Here is a 15,724-nt window from a genome sequence, read left to right as displayed (position 1 = left end):
CCAGGTCCACTGGGGTCACCAGGTTCACCACGCGGTAAACCGCCGGAATCGTCATCCAGATCGTCATGATTGTTGTCGGCGCCTGGATCGTCGGGGTCGACAGGAGGGTCTTGATCATCGTGATCACCGGTGTCCAAATCGAAGTGAGGAGGTGGGTCACGAGGAGATTCAGAAGCAGCGCGACGTTGGGGTTGTTTCCCCGTACGGCGGGCTATGGCTTGGAGGATTGGAGAATCAATACGAGTAGTTGAACGGCCCCGAGCCGGAGCGACCACGGGGGGTTGTCCACGGCGAGGGGTCAGGACTTGGACAGGTTGTCCGTCCCCAGTGTACAGGGTGCTGTATTCGAATTGTTGTTCCTCTTCCATGGCTTCAGGAAGAGTCGACGTAGTTGGGACTGTAGCTGGACCGAAACCGCGATTACGGCGACGTGGTTGACCGATGGCAGAGATAGAGTCGGAGAATGGGGCAAATGATTGGGCTGTAGTGAAGAAAGTATTTTCTTCGGAGTTAGCTCTAGATTGAGCTCGAGTTTTCGGAGGCATAAAAATGATATGTCAGTACGACGTTAACAGATTGAGTTTAATTATACTGTTAAGATCATGTACACCGTGTAACCGTGCCAAGGCTATAAGGTGTCTAAGTGCGGAAGACGAGTGGGACAGTAGTGAAGTTATTAACAACACCGCCGTTACGCCGTTAGTCCCCGGAGAGCGAGAGTAGAGAGAAAGGAGCTAAGTAGCAGCCAGGTCGGAGCGGCGGTATCGCCGATGACGAGGAGCGGACCCAAGAACGTTCAAGTCCTAAGGTATAGTAGGGAGTACTCCAAGGCGTAGAGCCTGAAGACTTAGAGAAGAGTTAAGTTGGAAAGGGAGATCTAAGTTGATCTAAGTTGATAATTAAACTGAGGAACTACAGTAGCGTACAGACAGTATTTATATCTACGGAACGGCGCAGTGGTGCGGAGCGCCAGACTAACTACTAGGAGCTATACGAGTAGTACCTGCAGGGTAGAGTAAAAGACAATAAGGAGGGACTAGAACGAAAGGGTATGTGTAGCGAGAAAGAACAATAAGAGTGAGATTACAATAGCAAGTAGATCTTCGGAATACCGAGCGGCGGAATGGAGGCCCGCGGCATGGACTTGACATGTTGGCTATATCAGAGGATGCACATTTCGGCGCAGGAGTTTTCTGTAGTTGTGATGAAGTGACAGAGGTCTGCGACAAAGTGGAGGAGACCTGCATGGAAACCTGGGACAAAGTATCCTGTGATTCATCAAAAACCTGGGATGAAGTGATCTGTGACTCGGAAATGGCAGAATCCTCAGAGGGAGAATGATTTTTGACATCCTGTAAGGGAGTAGCAGAACGCGAACGGGGGTCTAACTCCGGCTCAGATAGTGAATCACCAGTTTCCTGTGCTGTATCCTGGGATGCAGCATTGAAGACATGGACTCCTCTGGCCTGAGTCGGAACGATCTCATGCATCAGCTCCCAGAGAGGCCATCCACTTGTTTTGAAAGGTTTAAACTGCTTGTGAACAGATATGAAGTTCCTCCAAGCATCCTCAGTAGCAGAAACAACATTGAAGCCACCTTCATGAGTGTAAGTCCATCCTGAAGCTCCAGTATATGTTTTCTGAAGGACTGCAAGGATATCTGTGTGAAGCTTTCGGAGCTATACAATGATCAACCTAATTAGCTAAAGAAGATAGAAAAAACCATTGAGAACATACTGTAGAGCTGTAGTACTTCTTAATAGAAACAGCAGTCTTGGCCACTCCATGGCTTGGAGGACCACATGCTTCAAGGTGTTTTGCAGCCTCATTGTACACAGTGCTATCAAAATTACCACCTTGTCCTACCCGTGATCTCTGGCTGTGTAAGAACCTAACCAGTGCCTCTACATCTCCAGGTGAGTTCTTCCAATCAACCTGATCCTTTTTCGGCTTGCTCATGTAAAAATATTGTTGAAAATGAGTGGACACGACGTGCCAGTCATAGAATGCAATAAAGAGATGTGGATGGTCACAATCTGTCACAATTATATAACAGTTACATAACTGATCAATTTCTATATACAGGAATCTGACACAAGTAAAGTCAGGGCGACTCTGCACATCAAACTGACTCTCAAAGCATTGCGGAACCTTTGCCAACGCTACCCCTTGCTATTAAATAAATTTGATAGCAGTGAACTCACATATTGTGTATTAGATTGGTTGGTTGGAGTGCCCATTTGATTCCTTCCTTTCTCTTTCACACAAAAATGAGGCAAGCTTGTTACCAAAATGTGCTCAAAACATAGTTATTCATACAAATATACTGCAACCATGAGATACATCTACTTAAAGAATGTTCAAAGCTTTGGAAACTTACTAGGACCATAAGTGAAAATATTGCAAAGGATGCTCAAAGTTCTGATAGATGTTCAAAGGCTTCAAGAAAGATTATAAAATTTCAAAGTGGGCCGCCAAATTTTGGAAATTTCTGAAATTTCCCAAATCTGTGATATCTCCATACGTTCGATACTTTCATCAACCCTTTCAGTAGGTAACCCTCAATTGTTAAAGAATTCAAGAGGACGGTTTTCCTGATGTGAAGCAGAAGCTAGCTAAGCTTTACTCAATTCGGCTGGCAGAAAATGCTTGGTACATTTGAATGAGCCCTAAAAACCAGGGCTCCTCATTTTCTGCTTCTGTGGACTAGAGGAAATCTAAAGGATACTAGTTAAAATGGAAGGAGGAGGAAGCTTGGTAGCTGCAGGTGAGGTGAAGAAGATTGAGCCACCCAACACTGGAGAGCATTTCTATACTCATGAGAGTTACGAGGCTGTAGTTTACGGAAGTATTGTCCTTATGTACAGTACTCCATGCAAATATAATTTCCTTTTATGGTTGTAGTTTCACCTTATTTGGCCAAATGTAACACTGAGTTGAAATGTATTGATTTCCTTGTGACCGGCACGGGATATCACGGAACTGTGACTCTCTGTCACGATTATTTTTTCTCGCCTGACTCAGTGGATGACTTCCCGTAAGGATTATTGGACAGTAATGATTTTTAACAGTTTCTAAATGTCCTAAGCGAACTAGTCCGATCAACAGATTTTGAGCAGAACTCGAGCAGAACCGTCTAGGGAGGGGTCCGGACCCCTCCCTAGACGGTTCTGCACTTGCTTACTAGGATAAGCGAACAGCGCATCAACTGTCCGTCAGTCGCATCAGACCGGCTCAAGAATTATTTACTCATATTATTGGGCAAAGGCTTACGGGAAGTCATCCAGTTACTCCCATAAATAGTTTATGTAAATTTGCTTTTATTTAGCTTTTCTCAAATGTAGGAGGCGCCCCGTTTTCTTGATTCTATAATATTTAATAACCCTCAAGGAAACGGCCGAGTTTTTGCCATGCACGGTGGTGCAGTGGCCTGCAATCGCATGTATTGTAAGCTCATTCAAGGTGATCATGAAAGACATCATATTCACAGTACCATAGATTCTCCTCATGCCCTTTGCGAATGGTTGCCAGAATATATCAATCAAGTGAGGGTGATTATGGAACCTGAGCTGATTTGCATAAAGGCAATAGAAAAGACCATTCTTCATTCCGAGAACCGCAGAGAGGATTTGGTTTGAACTGCCAGACACAACCAACTCATACACTGCTTCATGAAGGTCATCTTCTAATGTAGATACTTATGAATGTCGAGGATCATCGCCGTCGTTGTGCGCTGAGGAATCAATACATAAAGGAATTCAACTAAATATTGCCACACCGCCTCCGATTTTCTTCATCTTTCCTAATCATTCCAGCTCAAGACGACGGCAATAGGACATTCTTGTAAAATCCCTCTTTCCATGTCCTCTCAAGGTACTAGGTTTGGAGAGTGAACCCTAAATTGTGTCAATTCTGAGTAAATGACATAATGATTCGGAACAACTTACTGTTGGGGATGGATTGCAACAAGCATCTACATCCAGAGGCTTGCACTGGTTAATATTAGGAGTACTATCAATTTTATCCCGACGACGCCAAGCTGTACAGTGTGGGGCAGTTTCAGTAGGATGACACTCCGCTGATGCCCAGATTGCATAAACGGTGATTCCGGCGATTCCTGCGATCACAGCACACCAAACCACTACTGCTTTACATCTGGTCCGTGGGTCCATTGGAGCATTCCCAGAAGTGATAACCACACGCAACTGTGATGTGTCCCTATTCCCAACCACTTGTATCGCTTCTGCGTAGGCCTGTTGTCTTGCTGCCTCTAAGCAACGGGGAGACACATTTGGCATCGCTGCTGCAGGCTGTACTTTGTGTTCATCAAAGGATGTCGAGGCAGGATTATGCAGATGAGCGGCAGGAATGTTATTGTTAAATTGAATGGCCTCTTCATAGGAAGGGGGAGGGCCATGGAGATGTGCATCTCCAGGACGTGGAAGGTGGTTGAGCAGTATGGAGCCTTGTTCGGGATTGGTAGCAGCAACGTGCACAGCAAGGGTGATTAAAGGAAGGAGCGCGGAAATTAGGAAATGCATAAGTGAGGAGCCATTTGTAGGTGGTAAAAATTGAACTATGGTCGCCGGTCCAGCCGGAGACAAAGACTGAATGAAGAAGATGAGTGGAAGCTGTTGGCAGGTTCAACTTTTTATACCATATACATTTCCGGGGTTATCGATGAAACCCGTCGGATAGGACGACACGGTTGTCCCTGGTTGCATTATCCTTTCCTTTCCAAGGAGAAAAAAGCCTCACCAAGCGATTGCATTATAATAGTCGTCGTCGCTATCCAGCATCCAGACCGCCCTTCGCTGGATCTCTTCTTCACTTGTCCATCGACATAAGCCAGACCGCAATGGCTTTGATTCAGCACACATGAAGTGCGTCGGAACACGTGGCGGAGCCGACACACTGCATCCAACCTTGGAAAATTTCACGCAACGTTGATGTTTTGTTGCTGCGGTACTCGGATAGACTCGGATATGAGATTCCAAAAATGTCTTTGGCATATCAGTGAGTAGAGCAAGAAGAAGAAGTAGGCTATTATGGATCCCTCATTTCTGGACTCGAAAGCAATTTAGAATGGGTGAGCTATCCTGAACCGTAACCAGTCCTGCTTCTGAACTCAGGTCGCGACAGATTTGTATCAGAAATATCAGATCTGACCTGATTGCAACAACATATGTACATACAAACGTATAGATATAATCCCTCTTCGCCAAGTTCAACCCTCCCAGAGCTGGTCTCTTCCCACATTCAACACGCTGGTCGCTTCAGTACACTCATTCTCATCCTTTCTCCCAAATCACAATTTCTGCAAGTAGTTGGACAGTTTGAATTATCATGCACTCCCGTTCAGTTCTTACGACAGTCATCGCGTTCGGAGCTGCTTCCTCTGCTCTCGCTATTCCATTGCCATCTTCCAGTGCTCTCGGTAGCACGGTATCTTCTTCCACGATACCAGCGCTAGCGCCTACTACTATAAATGCCCGCGAGCTGGAATTATCTGTCCTTGATGGTAATGAATGGGTATGTATAGATTGTTTTTTTTTTTTGCATTTCGTCAGTTCATTCATACTGACTCTGTTTTTTTATACATTGTGCAGCATCCCCTCGCGCATTATGCCGGAGAGCTTGACAAGCAACACATTGATGCGGTCGCGCAGCTCCTGGGGAAGGAAAACATGGTTGTTCCTTTGGTTAGTATCTATAGACTATTATCATTGTATTGCCAGCTCACCTGGATATTAGCCTTCCCCCAAGCCCGATGTCAGTGTTCCACTGGTCCCCGTTCCTATCTCAGCTGATGTCACTACAGTCTCAGAACAACTCGCCAACATCGTCCGTATCAGTTCTATTCTTCGATTCCCATTTCATGTAAGTAACAAAATAAACTGTCTTTCTAGGTCTTCGATGACCATACGGAATCACCGCTCCCTCTCCCTGATCCTACGGTCATGCTTCCCAAGGTCTGTCAAGTTCTTCCCTCAATCATTTCATTGTTTTTTTTCACATTTAATTGACGATGCTCAGGTTGAGTCCGAGTCACTCACATTGACCCTCGATGTCGCCCGTCCCGCACCTGGGCTTTCTCCTATTCGTATTGAACGACGTACAGGGGAATCCAAAATGTCAGACAAAGAGGTCACAAATTACTTGCTTGGATTGCCCGAGTCCAATCGCATAGCTCTGCAAATGCACATCAAAATGAGTTCATCGATCGAGACACAAATACAGACGTCCAATAATTGGGTGGAATTTCAGAAAATGGAAGGGGTTGAAGGGTTCATCAAAGAAGTCACTCAAACTGTCGAGTACCCAAGTATTGGTAGTTTCCCGGAATTTATAAAGGCGTATTATGTATGCGTGAAGCACCAGCTCTTAGGTTGGTGTATCTGATTTGTCGTACTGTAAACCACTATTTATCTTTTAAACAACACGAGTACCTGTTTTGATCAGTTTGGAACATTTGCGTGTCTTTATATGTGCCGGGCCTTAACGAGTAGAACAATGTTCACCAGTGTTTCCCCTATCCTCATCCCTCCGTCCCCATCCTCCTCTTCCATCGTGACCACCCGCAGGCTAAATCCAGCAGAAGTTCATATCCGTTGTTGTGTTTCCTTGTACACGAAAGCAGAGCATGACGAGTCCAGATTACAGGGTATAAATATAGTATCTACCATGATTGATCATTCCGAAGCTATACACCAATCCAACAACCCGCCCTTCACACATAAATAATAAGCCTCGAAGAATCTCGGAACTCCAGGATCAGTGAGTTGATTTTTCTCAATGTACTCCTTGACCTCTTTCTTCTCCTTGAACTCCTTCCAATTCTTTATTCTTCATATTCCACGCTCTCAGTGGCATTGTCTGAAAAATTGTCACCAGAGACCAGCGGTTTGGAACCTCTAATTCATTCAAGTACGATTTGGCTTGTTCTTTGGACATGGTATCCCGTCGCTCTATGTGGATGGGTGGTGTCGGGCTTGATAAACTAGACGATGCTGAGAGTGATTGGTCCTTGGCCTGAAGATGGGTGTTGGTATTAAAGACAAAATCAAGTAAACCGGACAGAACTGGACCAACCTTGGGTAACACGTCCGTAGGGTTAGTAGGGTGAGTTAGTCCTGTATGATTGTCGAAGATCTACAAGGACGGGTGTTTTCGTTAGCCTGATACAAATGGAAAAGGGGAGAATAATACAGACGACACTGTCGAGGTCTTTGCCATGACTATTGACTGAGCTAGGAAGAGGTACCGGCATCTGGATGTCAGGCTTGAGCTGAGACTAATTATTGCAAGTATCTAATCAATGAGAATACACACATCGAAAGGTGCTGTCGCTGTCCCTGGCATCGATACCATGTCACTGAGTGCAGCAGAAGATGATAATGGAATCGCAAGAGCGGAAGAAGCAACTCCGACAGCAATGATGGCTGTAGTAAGCACTGAACAGGGATAAACCATTGTCGAAGATTTTTTTTGGACAGGTGAGTCGACCAGCGAGAAGAGACCAGCTCTGGGGGGGAATTGAACTTGGCGAAGGGTATTATGTATGTTGTTGCAATCCGATCGGAGCCGATAACCCCTGATTATACCTTATGATCCCATATGAAAATTTTGCCCGATGCTGAGGGATTTTGTCCGAACCAAAAGTGCGGGGTTTAGAAGCAGGACTGATTACAATTCAGGATTGCTCGCCGATTCTACTTGTATAGGTTGCTTTCGAGTCCCAAAATGAGGGAATCCATACCCTCTCTCACCTTCTTTCATGCTCTGCTAATTGATATGCCGAAGACATTGTTGGAATTCAGCAATGAGTAAGTAAGCAGAGTTCAAGGGGTTGCGTAAATTTTTTTCCAAGATCTGATGCGGTGCTCTAGTAGCTTCGGATGTTGACACTTTGGAAACTGGCGCTCAAAGTCAGCGAAGCAAGTGATTCCGCATATCGCTTCTCAGCAGCAGACTGGTTCGAGTCTATGTAGGCTCCGCCGCACGTTCCGACGCTCTTCATGTGCATCCATTCGACTTCCTGAATCAAAGCCACTACGAAAAGGCCATTCTACCTGAGAATATCATTCCTGCCGCACATCTAAATAATCCTGTCTCCACATCCTTTGGCCACGACGTACAGCCTGCAACAACGGGGCCAGTGCCAAATGTGTCTCTCAGTTGCTTAGAGGCGGCGAGACAAGAGGTCCTCGCGGAAGCAACACAACTGGTTGGGAATAGAAACGCTTCACGGTTGCGTGCGGTGGTCACTGCTGAGGATATACAAATGGAGCTGGCAGAGACCAACCGTATAGCAGTAAAGATTATGTGTGCTACCGTCGTAGGAATGGCCGAATTTGTTGTTTTTACGGTCTGGGCATCAACGAAGTGTCCATCTGATGATAACTGTAAATCTTGGCGTCGTCGAGATAATGTTAATAAGATTGAGCAGTGCAAGCATCTAGATGTAAGTGCTTGAAGCCAATATAGTTAGTTGAATTTCTCGGTGTATCTAGTCCTCGGCGTACAACGACAACGATGATAATCGACACAAACAAGTATCTTCCAGTCCATCTGCGTCATTGCCGGATTCCATTCCAGAGTTTGCAGCCTGGATAAGAGGTAAGGATCAAGGAAGGAGCTGAAAGGCAAAAGAAACGCAATAAATTTAAGGAAACATACATGACTGGTGTAAGTTGAAAGGGTATTGGTGTTTAGAGTATCGACTGTTGTGATTAGATTATCGAGTTCGTAGTTAGATTTTCGACTTTGGTAGTTATATTAGCGACTTTGGCGAATAAAGGGTCGAAGTTTTCGGTACAAGGTATCTGAGTATGTGATTAGCGATATGAACTTACGAGCAGCTTCTTCGTCGAGCGATTTAGCTACTACAGCACTCTCATGATTCACCATCTCGATGGCTCTTGACTCCATCTGCACCTGCATAGTAATAGGGGTCTGTAGAGGAGGAGGAGGAACCGTTAAAATATTTTGAGGAGCGGCTGGGAACCCGGTTCGAAATTCCGGGCGACGAGTGGTCCGTGCGCTGTACACTTCTCTGTTCAGTTGTCCCAATGTTGGGCGTGTAGCGGTCGTTCATCATCCTTTTTTTTTCGTATCGGGCGTTGCCCACCCAGTTATCTCTCGATTGCTTGATATTCACTTTGATACCAATGTTTGGAATAAGGCCTATATTATACCGCCCTAAGCACAAGAATATACGTGGTGAGATGAATACACATGAATATATGCAACTCTACCGCTACGCTGCACTAACCAACGCCAGCCTCGACGATACCTCTGCCTGTGCTCTAACCAAGTTCGCCAAATACGACACCATCAATGTATCCTGCAACCTTCCATTGAACCCACCCATCTCCGCGGCACTTCCACCGACATCCGCATCGCCCTCAGTACTCGCACCTAAGATATCCATGAGATACCTCCCAATTGCTGCATCACCTTGAGCTTCGCCGGCGAGCACGGCGCGGACATAAGTAAGCACGCGGTCGATCATGGAGATAATGTTTTCGATGGAGGAGGAGAGGGTTTCAAGGGAGGTTGTTGGAGAGGATAAGGAGGAGGAAGTGGAAGGGAGAGAAGAGAGTGCGGTTGATGTTAGGAGGTCGACTACGAGGGGTGGTTAGATTTGGTAAGGGATAAAGGTAGAGCGAATATACCTCCACTTCGTTCCGAGTCGCGGAATTTGAGTTCAACGGGAATAGGTACGAAGACACAGTTTTCGGGTTTTGGAAATACGCCTACTGGGGAACTGGATGATAAGAATAAGTTAGTCCTGGGGTTCTTGATTTTGGTTAAGATTGAATGCTCGTGAGAAAACGATGCGGGAAGTTACGAGGAATCGCAGAGAAGGGAAACAGGAAGTAAAGAAAACTTTGATACCCACCTAATATAGCCTTTTACACCAGCAGGCTGTCCTGGCTCAACACCAGTATCCAACGAAATATGTACAGCTTGATGCGGTGCGGTCTCTTGCGAGTAAAAATTTTGTATCAACGCAGAATACGTGTTGAGATTAGACCCGGTCGAATACCTGCAACATCCCACCAAACATATTAATTCAGAGGCGTCCAGATATTTAACAAAAAAAGATACACACCATCCAACGATAACCTCCTTCGAATTAACCTTCCTGTGCAGCTCATACATTGTCCGATGATAATCCATATCCACCGCAACCTGCTCACTTGTCTCGCTATGTAATACAGCAAACGAGGTCCGAATCTCGACGTGCGTCTCCGTGCGCGTGCCGAGGAGTGTTCCGATTACTCGGTCTTGGTCGTCTTTGCGGCGGAGGTAGTGGTCGAGGATAGAGAAAAGGGCAACGGGATGGATGCTTATGCTTGTGGGCGTTCGACTAATTGATTGATAGTCGAAGATGAGGAAGATACGAGGAAGCACGATGGATGGCGATAGATGGATGAACGAATGATAGCAAATAAATCAGTGATCTTTCTTCAAAGATACATACAAAACCCCCAACGTACGGAACATTTTGCGACAGTGAAGAAACAGCCGGTTGTATGTTGATTGCGGAAGATGGAGGTCCTAAAGGCATGTTTAAATTTGCGTGAAATGATACGTCCGTGCGTGGTTTGTGTTAGGCAAGTTTTGGTTTTGGTTTTTTTCAGGCGTTGACCTGTCGTCGTAGTTTTTGATACAACTTTTTTCGGCGCGGTCGTTGCCGAAATCTTTTCCACGTTACCAGCCTCGACGTGACGGGATTTCGTTTCTTCATTTCTTCGAAACTTCCATCTTCTGTCCTTTTACCGAGTCTTATACGCTGACTCTGCCTTCAAGAATGCCTTCAGAGGATACCAAGGTGCGTCTAGTACTCCTTTCGTCGGGTGGAAGTTACATACATTCTGATATACCGTTTCGCGGTTAATAGGAACGAATCGCAAAAGTCGTGGATGTTACACGGGTATGACCTATTTCCATACGTGCTGGGGAGAAATTTGGCTTATCAGAATCCCCGCTTCTCCTCATTCTTCTCTTTTTTCCTTCTCTCATTGTTTTCTCTTTCCATCTGCTCAACTCGACACCACGTTCTCTTTTCATCCCTTCCTCCGTTTTCCGCTCCGCCCTTGACTACGTGCCGCCATTCCAACGCTCCAGACATTCCTCCACTACGCTTGGATACCAATGATCATATACGTTGGGTTTACACGGAGTAACCCCCAGCCCTCGTTGATAAAGTCCGTCGCTATTTCAATTTTCTCAGAATACGACTTCACTAATTATTATACTTAAGACTAATTAGTCCGCTAGCATAATGGCTGTATGATATTCATGTCATTCAATACACCTCTTCTCTTGTTTGTGTCTATCGTTCGTGCAATGAACAGCTTCGTCGGTTGTCGCTCTTGGTTTTGCTGCCCTCTTTCGTTACTTCATATTGTTTAACCACTAATATTTTTCAACCTATACATGACTGTTCCGGCCCGCCAATTGCTCGTTGCGTTACTCAAGTGCTCATGGTCGACCTGCCGAATGAAGCGGGAGCTTTGGGCAGTTGTGACATCGCGTGTATTGATGCGACATGAACAATCTTTGAGGTGCAGCCTATCTGGTGACACTTCAGTTTCTCCCTATACCTCACTACCCGATATTCTCAAGGATTTGCATGGCTTCCAGAGCGCATAAAATCATATCCGAGTACTAGGGTGGCGCTATGCTGACAGTGAGTCTCTTTATAAACCTCTCCCCTTTTCTCCCTTTCCCTCCCGAAGGACCATCACTCTGACATTAACCTCACCTTCCTTCCTTCCTCCTTCAACTCCTCGTAAATGATTATACCAGTCGTGGTGGCACCTTCAATGTGCCCCGATCGAACCCTTTTTCACTTGAAAAGTTGAAATTGGGGAGCGAAATGTGGATTTGACTTAGGCCAGATATGATTTTTTTCATTATTATTTCATTCTTTGTGTTTGTTCTGTTGATCCATTCTATCTTATCCTCAATTGTCCTCAATACTAACTTCCATATTTGTTGTAGTTTTTCCAGGTTTCGTATTACTCACCACATTTGTGAATTTGGAGTATGAGACTGATAGGAAATTGTACTGGGGAGTACTCACTGTAGATCGGTTGTACTTACTATTCAAAGCCTTATTATGAAATGCTTAATTTTGGGTCCTCTGATGAGGGTATGAGATTCAACCAATAAACAGAATCTGAAATTTGAATGTAACAGCAGTGTTTTTGGTATGTATTGAATGTTTGCATGAAGGAACTCCTCAATTCATGTGTACACATGGAGGAAATGGGTCGAAGGTCAAGGGTAAATAAAATATACAATATCAAAAAGAAAACAAAAAAATGGAAATTTTTTCTAAGATTGAAGAAACAGAAAAACTTTCAATCTTCAGTAAGGTTTACTGCACCCTTCTCAAGGAGAATTTTCACAATGTCTTCATGCCCCTGCAATGAGGCAGCATGAAGTGCATTCCCATACTCCCCCCCTTGTGCATTGACATCTGCACCCATCTCCAGCAGCAACTTCACAATAGGTTCATGCCCCTCAGATGAGGCAGCTTGGAGTGCATTCCCATACTCCCCCCCTTGTGCATTGACATCTGCACCCATCTCCAGCAGCAACTTCACAATAGGTTCATGCCCCTCAGATGAGGCAGCTTGAAGTGCATTCCCATATACCCCCCCTTGTGCATTGACATTTGCCCCCTTCTCCAGCAGCAACTTCACAATGGGTTCACTTCCCTTGGACGAGGCAGCTTGGAGTGCATTCCCATATACCCCCTCTTGTGCATTGACATCTGCCCCCTTCTCCAGCAGCAACTTCACAATGGGTTCACTTCCCTTAGATGAGGCAGCTTGGAGTGCATTCCCATATCCCCCCCCTTGTGTGTTAACATCTGCCCCCATATCAGGTTCACTTCCCTCAAATGAGGCAGCTTGGAGTGCATTCCCATATCCCCCCCCTTGTGCATTGACATCTGCACCCATCTCCAACAACAACTTTACTATGGTTTCATACCCCTCAGATGAGGCAGCATGAAGTGCATTCCCATACTCCCCCCCTTGTGCATTGACATCTGCACCCATCTCCAGCAGCAACTTTACTATGGCTTCATACCCCTCAGATGAGGCAGCTTGGAGTGCACTCCCATATCCTCCCCCTTGTGCATTGACATCTGCACCCATCTCCAGCAGCAACTTCACAACAGGTTCACTTCCCTCAGATGAGGCAGCTTGGAGTGCATTCCCATATCCCCCCCCTTGGGCATTGACATCTGCCCCCATCTGCAGCAGCAACTTCACAATGTGTTCATACCCCTCTGATGAGGCAGCCTGGAGTGCATTCCCATATACCCCCCCTTGGGCATTGACATCTGCACCCTTCTCCAGCAGCAACTTCACAACAGATTCATACCCTTTGAATGAGGCAGCCTGGAGTGGAGTCCCATATGTGCCACCACTTATGTCTATATCAGTTCCCAAATTTAGCTCACTAATAAGCTTTTGAATAACCTCATACAAGCCATGCAGTGCTCCATAGTATAATGGTGTTGCCTGAGTTGATTCTTCCCAAGTGTTCTCATACCTCAGGGACATTTCCTTCCATCTTGCAAAATAGACATCTTTATCATCCAACATAATCTGTATCAAGCTCTGGGATTCACCTTTTACTTTGTACACTTCCACCTTTGATGCATGAGCTAGCCAATTCTTAACTGCATAGATCCCAAAAGGAGTTTCCTTGTGTGAGATATTTTCTTTTTGCATAAGGTAGATGATAGTTGTTCGCACCATAATATCATGAGCCAACTCTTCATTCAATTCAAACAGATCTTTTGTCTGTTTTACTTGAGAATATATCATGAGATACTCTTTGACTGATGCATGGGCAAGCTGGACAATGTTGTTCTGTCCCACAGTCACAAGTGTGGAGTCAATAATCTTCTCCACTTGGACTTCCATATGAGGATGGTCAACAACTTGCTCTTTCAGGTCAACTGCCATTATTGCATTGATTTGCTTTGTAGTCAATGGCTCATATGCATAGAGCAACCATAAAAGCAAATGCTGTGCTTCCTCTACATTTTCCTCTTCTTCTTGACACTTTTTCAAAGCTTGCTCATATATTTTCTGCAAGTCACTGGGGAGTTTATTCAGGACCTTCTTCACACTTCTTGCTGTAGAACATTTCTGCACTGCTCTAAGTTGGCACTCAGCCCAGCGGAATCTGAAACATTATTTTGAATTAATTGTGCTAAATCGTCAGTAATTGACACTACTTACACCCCATGAGCACCTTTTTTCAATGTTTCTTTTATATTGTCCTGAACATCTCCTTCGAACTTCAAGTGACTATCAATCTCTGACTCAAGATACATTGCTATATCTTTATCAATATGTGACTCTTTGCCACCAAGTGCAAACTGAAGTACACTCTTTCCAAATCCATCTGCTATTCTGCTTGTCACAAGAATCCACAGCTTATCTGGTAATGCAGACAGCCAGTCTAATACTTTACTGACTTCTGTGCATTCATCCATTGCATCAACAACAATGTATCCACCATTTCTCTCCTTGATCATGATTTCCAGCACTTTTTGAAGTTCACTATTTGGGACTTTCTTGAATTTGTTTGACTTGTGGAGGGTATAGAGAGCAGGATTGATTCCCCTATCCTCTAGTCCCATTTGCTGAATAAGGGATAACAAAAAGCCACGGTATGTGGTTTTAAGACCAGTATTATCCCGAGTATCAAAATAATGATACCAGACAGCATTTGGGTAAACTTTTCGCACATCTTCCTGAATTGTTGTTCTATCACAGGTATTTCTCGATCAATAGATCTGCATTCCTTTTGTTTCCATCACTCACGTCAAAACAGTTTTTCCTGATCCAGCTACAGTATTTGATTAGTACAAATATTCCTTCTTTTGTTTGAAATAGTCAAACCTGGTCCTTGAATCCACAGTACACTAGGCTCAGATCTCCATTTCTTATATTCATCAAGGTCAAATACCCATTCCCCAGTACCTTGAAATTTTTTGTCTGCTGCAGCTACATAATTGGCAGAACAATCTGGGGCACCAAGCCATTTATTGATCACAGTGGAATCATCACTTGCTATAGAATGACATTTTCAGAGCCTTGAACAATTTATTCTGGTTTTGTACAACTTACAAATGACTGTAAAATTGCCACCATGAATGGCAAAATGACTTGCATTGGTAAACATGCTGTTGGTATTATTTAAATCATCAGTTGTTGCAATAAGAGTTGATTGGAACAACTATACCCAGCACTCATCGATTGATTACTTTGATTGACCTTGATCAGCAAATACAGTGACGCGCAAATCAAATCCACACCCCCCGATTTGGAAATTTTGTGATTAAACTGTTTTTGTGAACATTTTTGTATGCTACATCCTGTAAAGCATGTTGATTCTACTATAAAGACTTACTCGTGGCAATATAAGCTGTTTGAACCCTCAAAATTCAATATTTCTGAGCAGAGGAACAACAGATTTATGCTGATTTACAGTTCTGGGCTGGTGACATAAGGCCTTCCAAATCGGGGGGTGTGGATTTGATTTGCGCGTCACTGTAAGCACAATCAATTTAACTGGACATGACACATATACTGACTGTTACTTTGCTCTTGCAGTGATCAATGATAGTAGAAAGCAAGGGAGAATGATGGGCTTCGTGCACTAGGTGTTATCTTTTATA

The 15,724-nt window shown here is 44.6% G+C and overlaps 7 protein-coding genes across 7 annotated transcripts; 2 read left to right on the top strand and 5 right to left on the bottom strand.

The window, feature by feature from the left end:
* Window positions 1–974: 974 nt before the first annotated feature.
* Window positions 975–1,959, bottom strand: C8R40DRAFT_1169005 (uncharacterized protein; the record flags this gene model as incomplete). Its single annotated transcript, XM_046231297.1, has 2 exons — window positions 975–1,679; window positions 1,738–1,959. 2 exons carry the CDS (start codon window positions 1,957–1,959, stop codon window positions 975–977), a joined length of 927 nt encoding a protein of 308 aa, XP_046088173.1.
* Window positions 1,960–3,390: 1,431 nt separating this feature from the next.
* On the bottom strand, window positions 3,391–4,724 carry C8R40DRAFT_1236204 (uncharacterized protein; the record flags this gene model as incomplete). The annotated part of the gene is made up of 4 exons (XM_046233407.1): window positions 3,391–3,447; window positions 3,499–3,896; window positions 3,948–4,607; window positions 4,665–4,724. 3 exons carry the CDS (start codon window positions 4,722–4,724, stop codon window positions 3,807–3,809), a joined length of 810 nt encoding a protein of 269 aa, XP_046088172.1. The 3' UTR covers window positions 3,391–3,447; window positions 3,499–3,806.
* A 622-nt stretch (window positions 4,725–5,346) lies between these two features.
* On the top strand, window positions 5,347–6,402 carry C8R40DRAFT_1169003 (uncharacterized protein; the record flags this gene model as incomplete). The annotated part of the gene is made up of 5 exons (XM_046231296.1): window positions 5,347–5,532; window positions 5,610–5,702; window positions 5,755–5,844; window positions 5,910–5,972; window positions 6,037–6,402. 5 exons carry the CDS (start codon window positions 5,347–5,349, stop codon window positions 6,400–6,402), a joined length of 798 nt encoding a protein of 265 aa, XP_046088171.1.
* Window positions 6,403–6,456: 54 nt separating this feature from the next.
* On the bottom strand, window positions 6,457–7,680 carry C8R40DRAFT_1097174 (uncharacterized protein). The gene is made up of 4 exons (XM_046227766.1): window positions 7,333–7,680; window positions 7,214–7,288; window positions 7,093–7,152; window positions 6,457–7,032 (listed from the first exon to the last, which is right to left on the bottom strand). The coding sequence occupies exons 1-4, from the start codon at window positions 7,471–7,473 to the stop codon at window positions 6,793–6,795; spliced, it is 516 nt and encodes a 171-aa protein (XP_046088170.1). The 5' UTR covers window positions 7,474–7,680; the 3' UTR covers window positions 6,457–6,792.
* Window positions 7,681–9,171: 1,491 nt separating this feature from the next.
* On the bottom strand, window positions 9,172–10,689 carry C8R40DRAFT_1097164 (JAB1/Mov34/MPN/PAD-1 ubiquitin protease-domain-containing protein). Its single transcript, XM_046227765.1, has 5 exons — window positions 10,506–10,689; window positions 10,118–10,375; window positions 9,905–10,051; window positions 9,678–9,769; window positions 9,172–9,627 (listed from the first exon to the last, which is right to left on the bottom strand). The coding sequence occupies exons 1-5, from the start codon at window positions 10,574–10,576 to the stop codon at window positions 9,260–9,262; spliced, it is 936 nt and encodes a 311-aa protein (XP_046088169.1). The 5' UTR covers window positions 10,577–10,689; the 3' UTR covers window positions 9,172–9,259.
* Window positions 10,683–11,389, top strand: C8R40DRAFT_1097158 (uncharacterized protein). Its single transcript, XM_046227764.1, has 3 exons — window positions 10,683–10,840; window positions 10,910–10,942; window positions 11,137–11,389. Exons 1-3 carry the CDS (start codon window positions 10,820–10,822, stop codon window positions 11,269–11,271), a joined length of 189 nt encoding a protein of 62 aa, XP_046088168.1. The 5' UTR covers window positions 10,683–10,819; the 3' UTR covers window positions 11,272–11,389.
* A 988-nt stretch (window positions 11,390–12,377) lies between these two features.
* Window positions 12,378–15,366, bottom strand: C8R40DRAFT_1264288 (ankyrin repeat-containing domain protein; the record flags this gene model as incomplete). The annotated part of the gene is made up of 6 exons (XM_046233888.1): window positions 15,289–15,366; window positions 15,174–15,229; window positions 14,946–15,116; window positions 14,868–14,892; window positions 14,280–14,810; window positions 12,378–14,223 (listed from the first exon to the last, which is right to left on the bottom strand). Exons 1-6 carry the CDS (start codon window positions 15,297–15,299, stop codon window positions 12,378–12,380), a joined length of 2,640 nt encoding a protein of 879 aa, XP_046088167.1. The 5' UTR covers window positions 15,300–15,366.
* Between the last annotated feature and the right edge of the window lie 358 nt (window positions 15,367–15,724).

The sequence above is a fragment of the Lentinula edodes genome, assembly GCF_021015755.1.
Source record: "Lentinula edodes strain Le(Bin) 0899 ss11 chromosome Unknown C8R40scaffold_11, whole genome shotgun sequence".
Taxonomy (NCBI): domain Eukaryota; kingdom Fungi; phylum Basidiomycota; class Agaricomycetes; order Agaricales; family Omphalotaceae; genus Lentinula; species Lentinula edodes.
This window is presented reverse-complemented; position numbering and strand designations above follow the sequence as displayed.

Coding starts and splice junctions, on each gene's coding strand:
- C8R40DRAFT_1097174 (XM_046227766.1), bottom strand. CDS start 7,473: ATGGTTTATCCCTGTTCAGTGCTTACTACAGCCATCATTGCTGTCGGA. Junction 7,289..7,332: donor CAGCGACAGCACCTTTCGAT/GTGTGTATTCTC, acceptor AATTAGTCTCAG/CTCAAGCCTGACATCCAGAT. Junction 7,033..7,092: donor CTACGGACGTGTTACCCAAG/GTTGGTCCAGTT, acceptor ACCCATCTTCAG/GCCAAGGACCAATCACTCTC.
- C8R40DRAFT_1097164 (XM_046227765.1), bottom strand. CDS start 10,576: ATGCCTTTAGGACCTCCATCTTCCGCAATCAACATACAACCGGCTGTT. Junction 10,052..10,117: donor AAGGAGGTTATCGTTGGATG/GTGTGTATCTTT, acceptor GGGATGTTGCAG/GTATTCGACCGGGTCTAATC. Junction 9,770..9,904: donor GGTGTAAAAGGCTATATTAG/GTGGGTATCAAA, acceptor CTTATCATCCAG/TTCCCCAGTAGGCGTATTTC.
- C8R40DRAFT_1097158 (XM_046227764.1), top strand. CDS start 10,820: ATGCCTTCAGAGGATACCAAG. Junction 10,841..10,909: donor TGCCTTCAGAGGATACCAAG/GTGCGTCTAGTA, acceptor CGCGGTTAATAG/GAACGAATCGCAAAAGTCGT. Junction 10,943..11,136: donor AAGTCGTGGATGTTACACGG/GTATGACCTATT, acceptor CCAACGCTCCAG/ACATTCCTCCACTACGCTTG.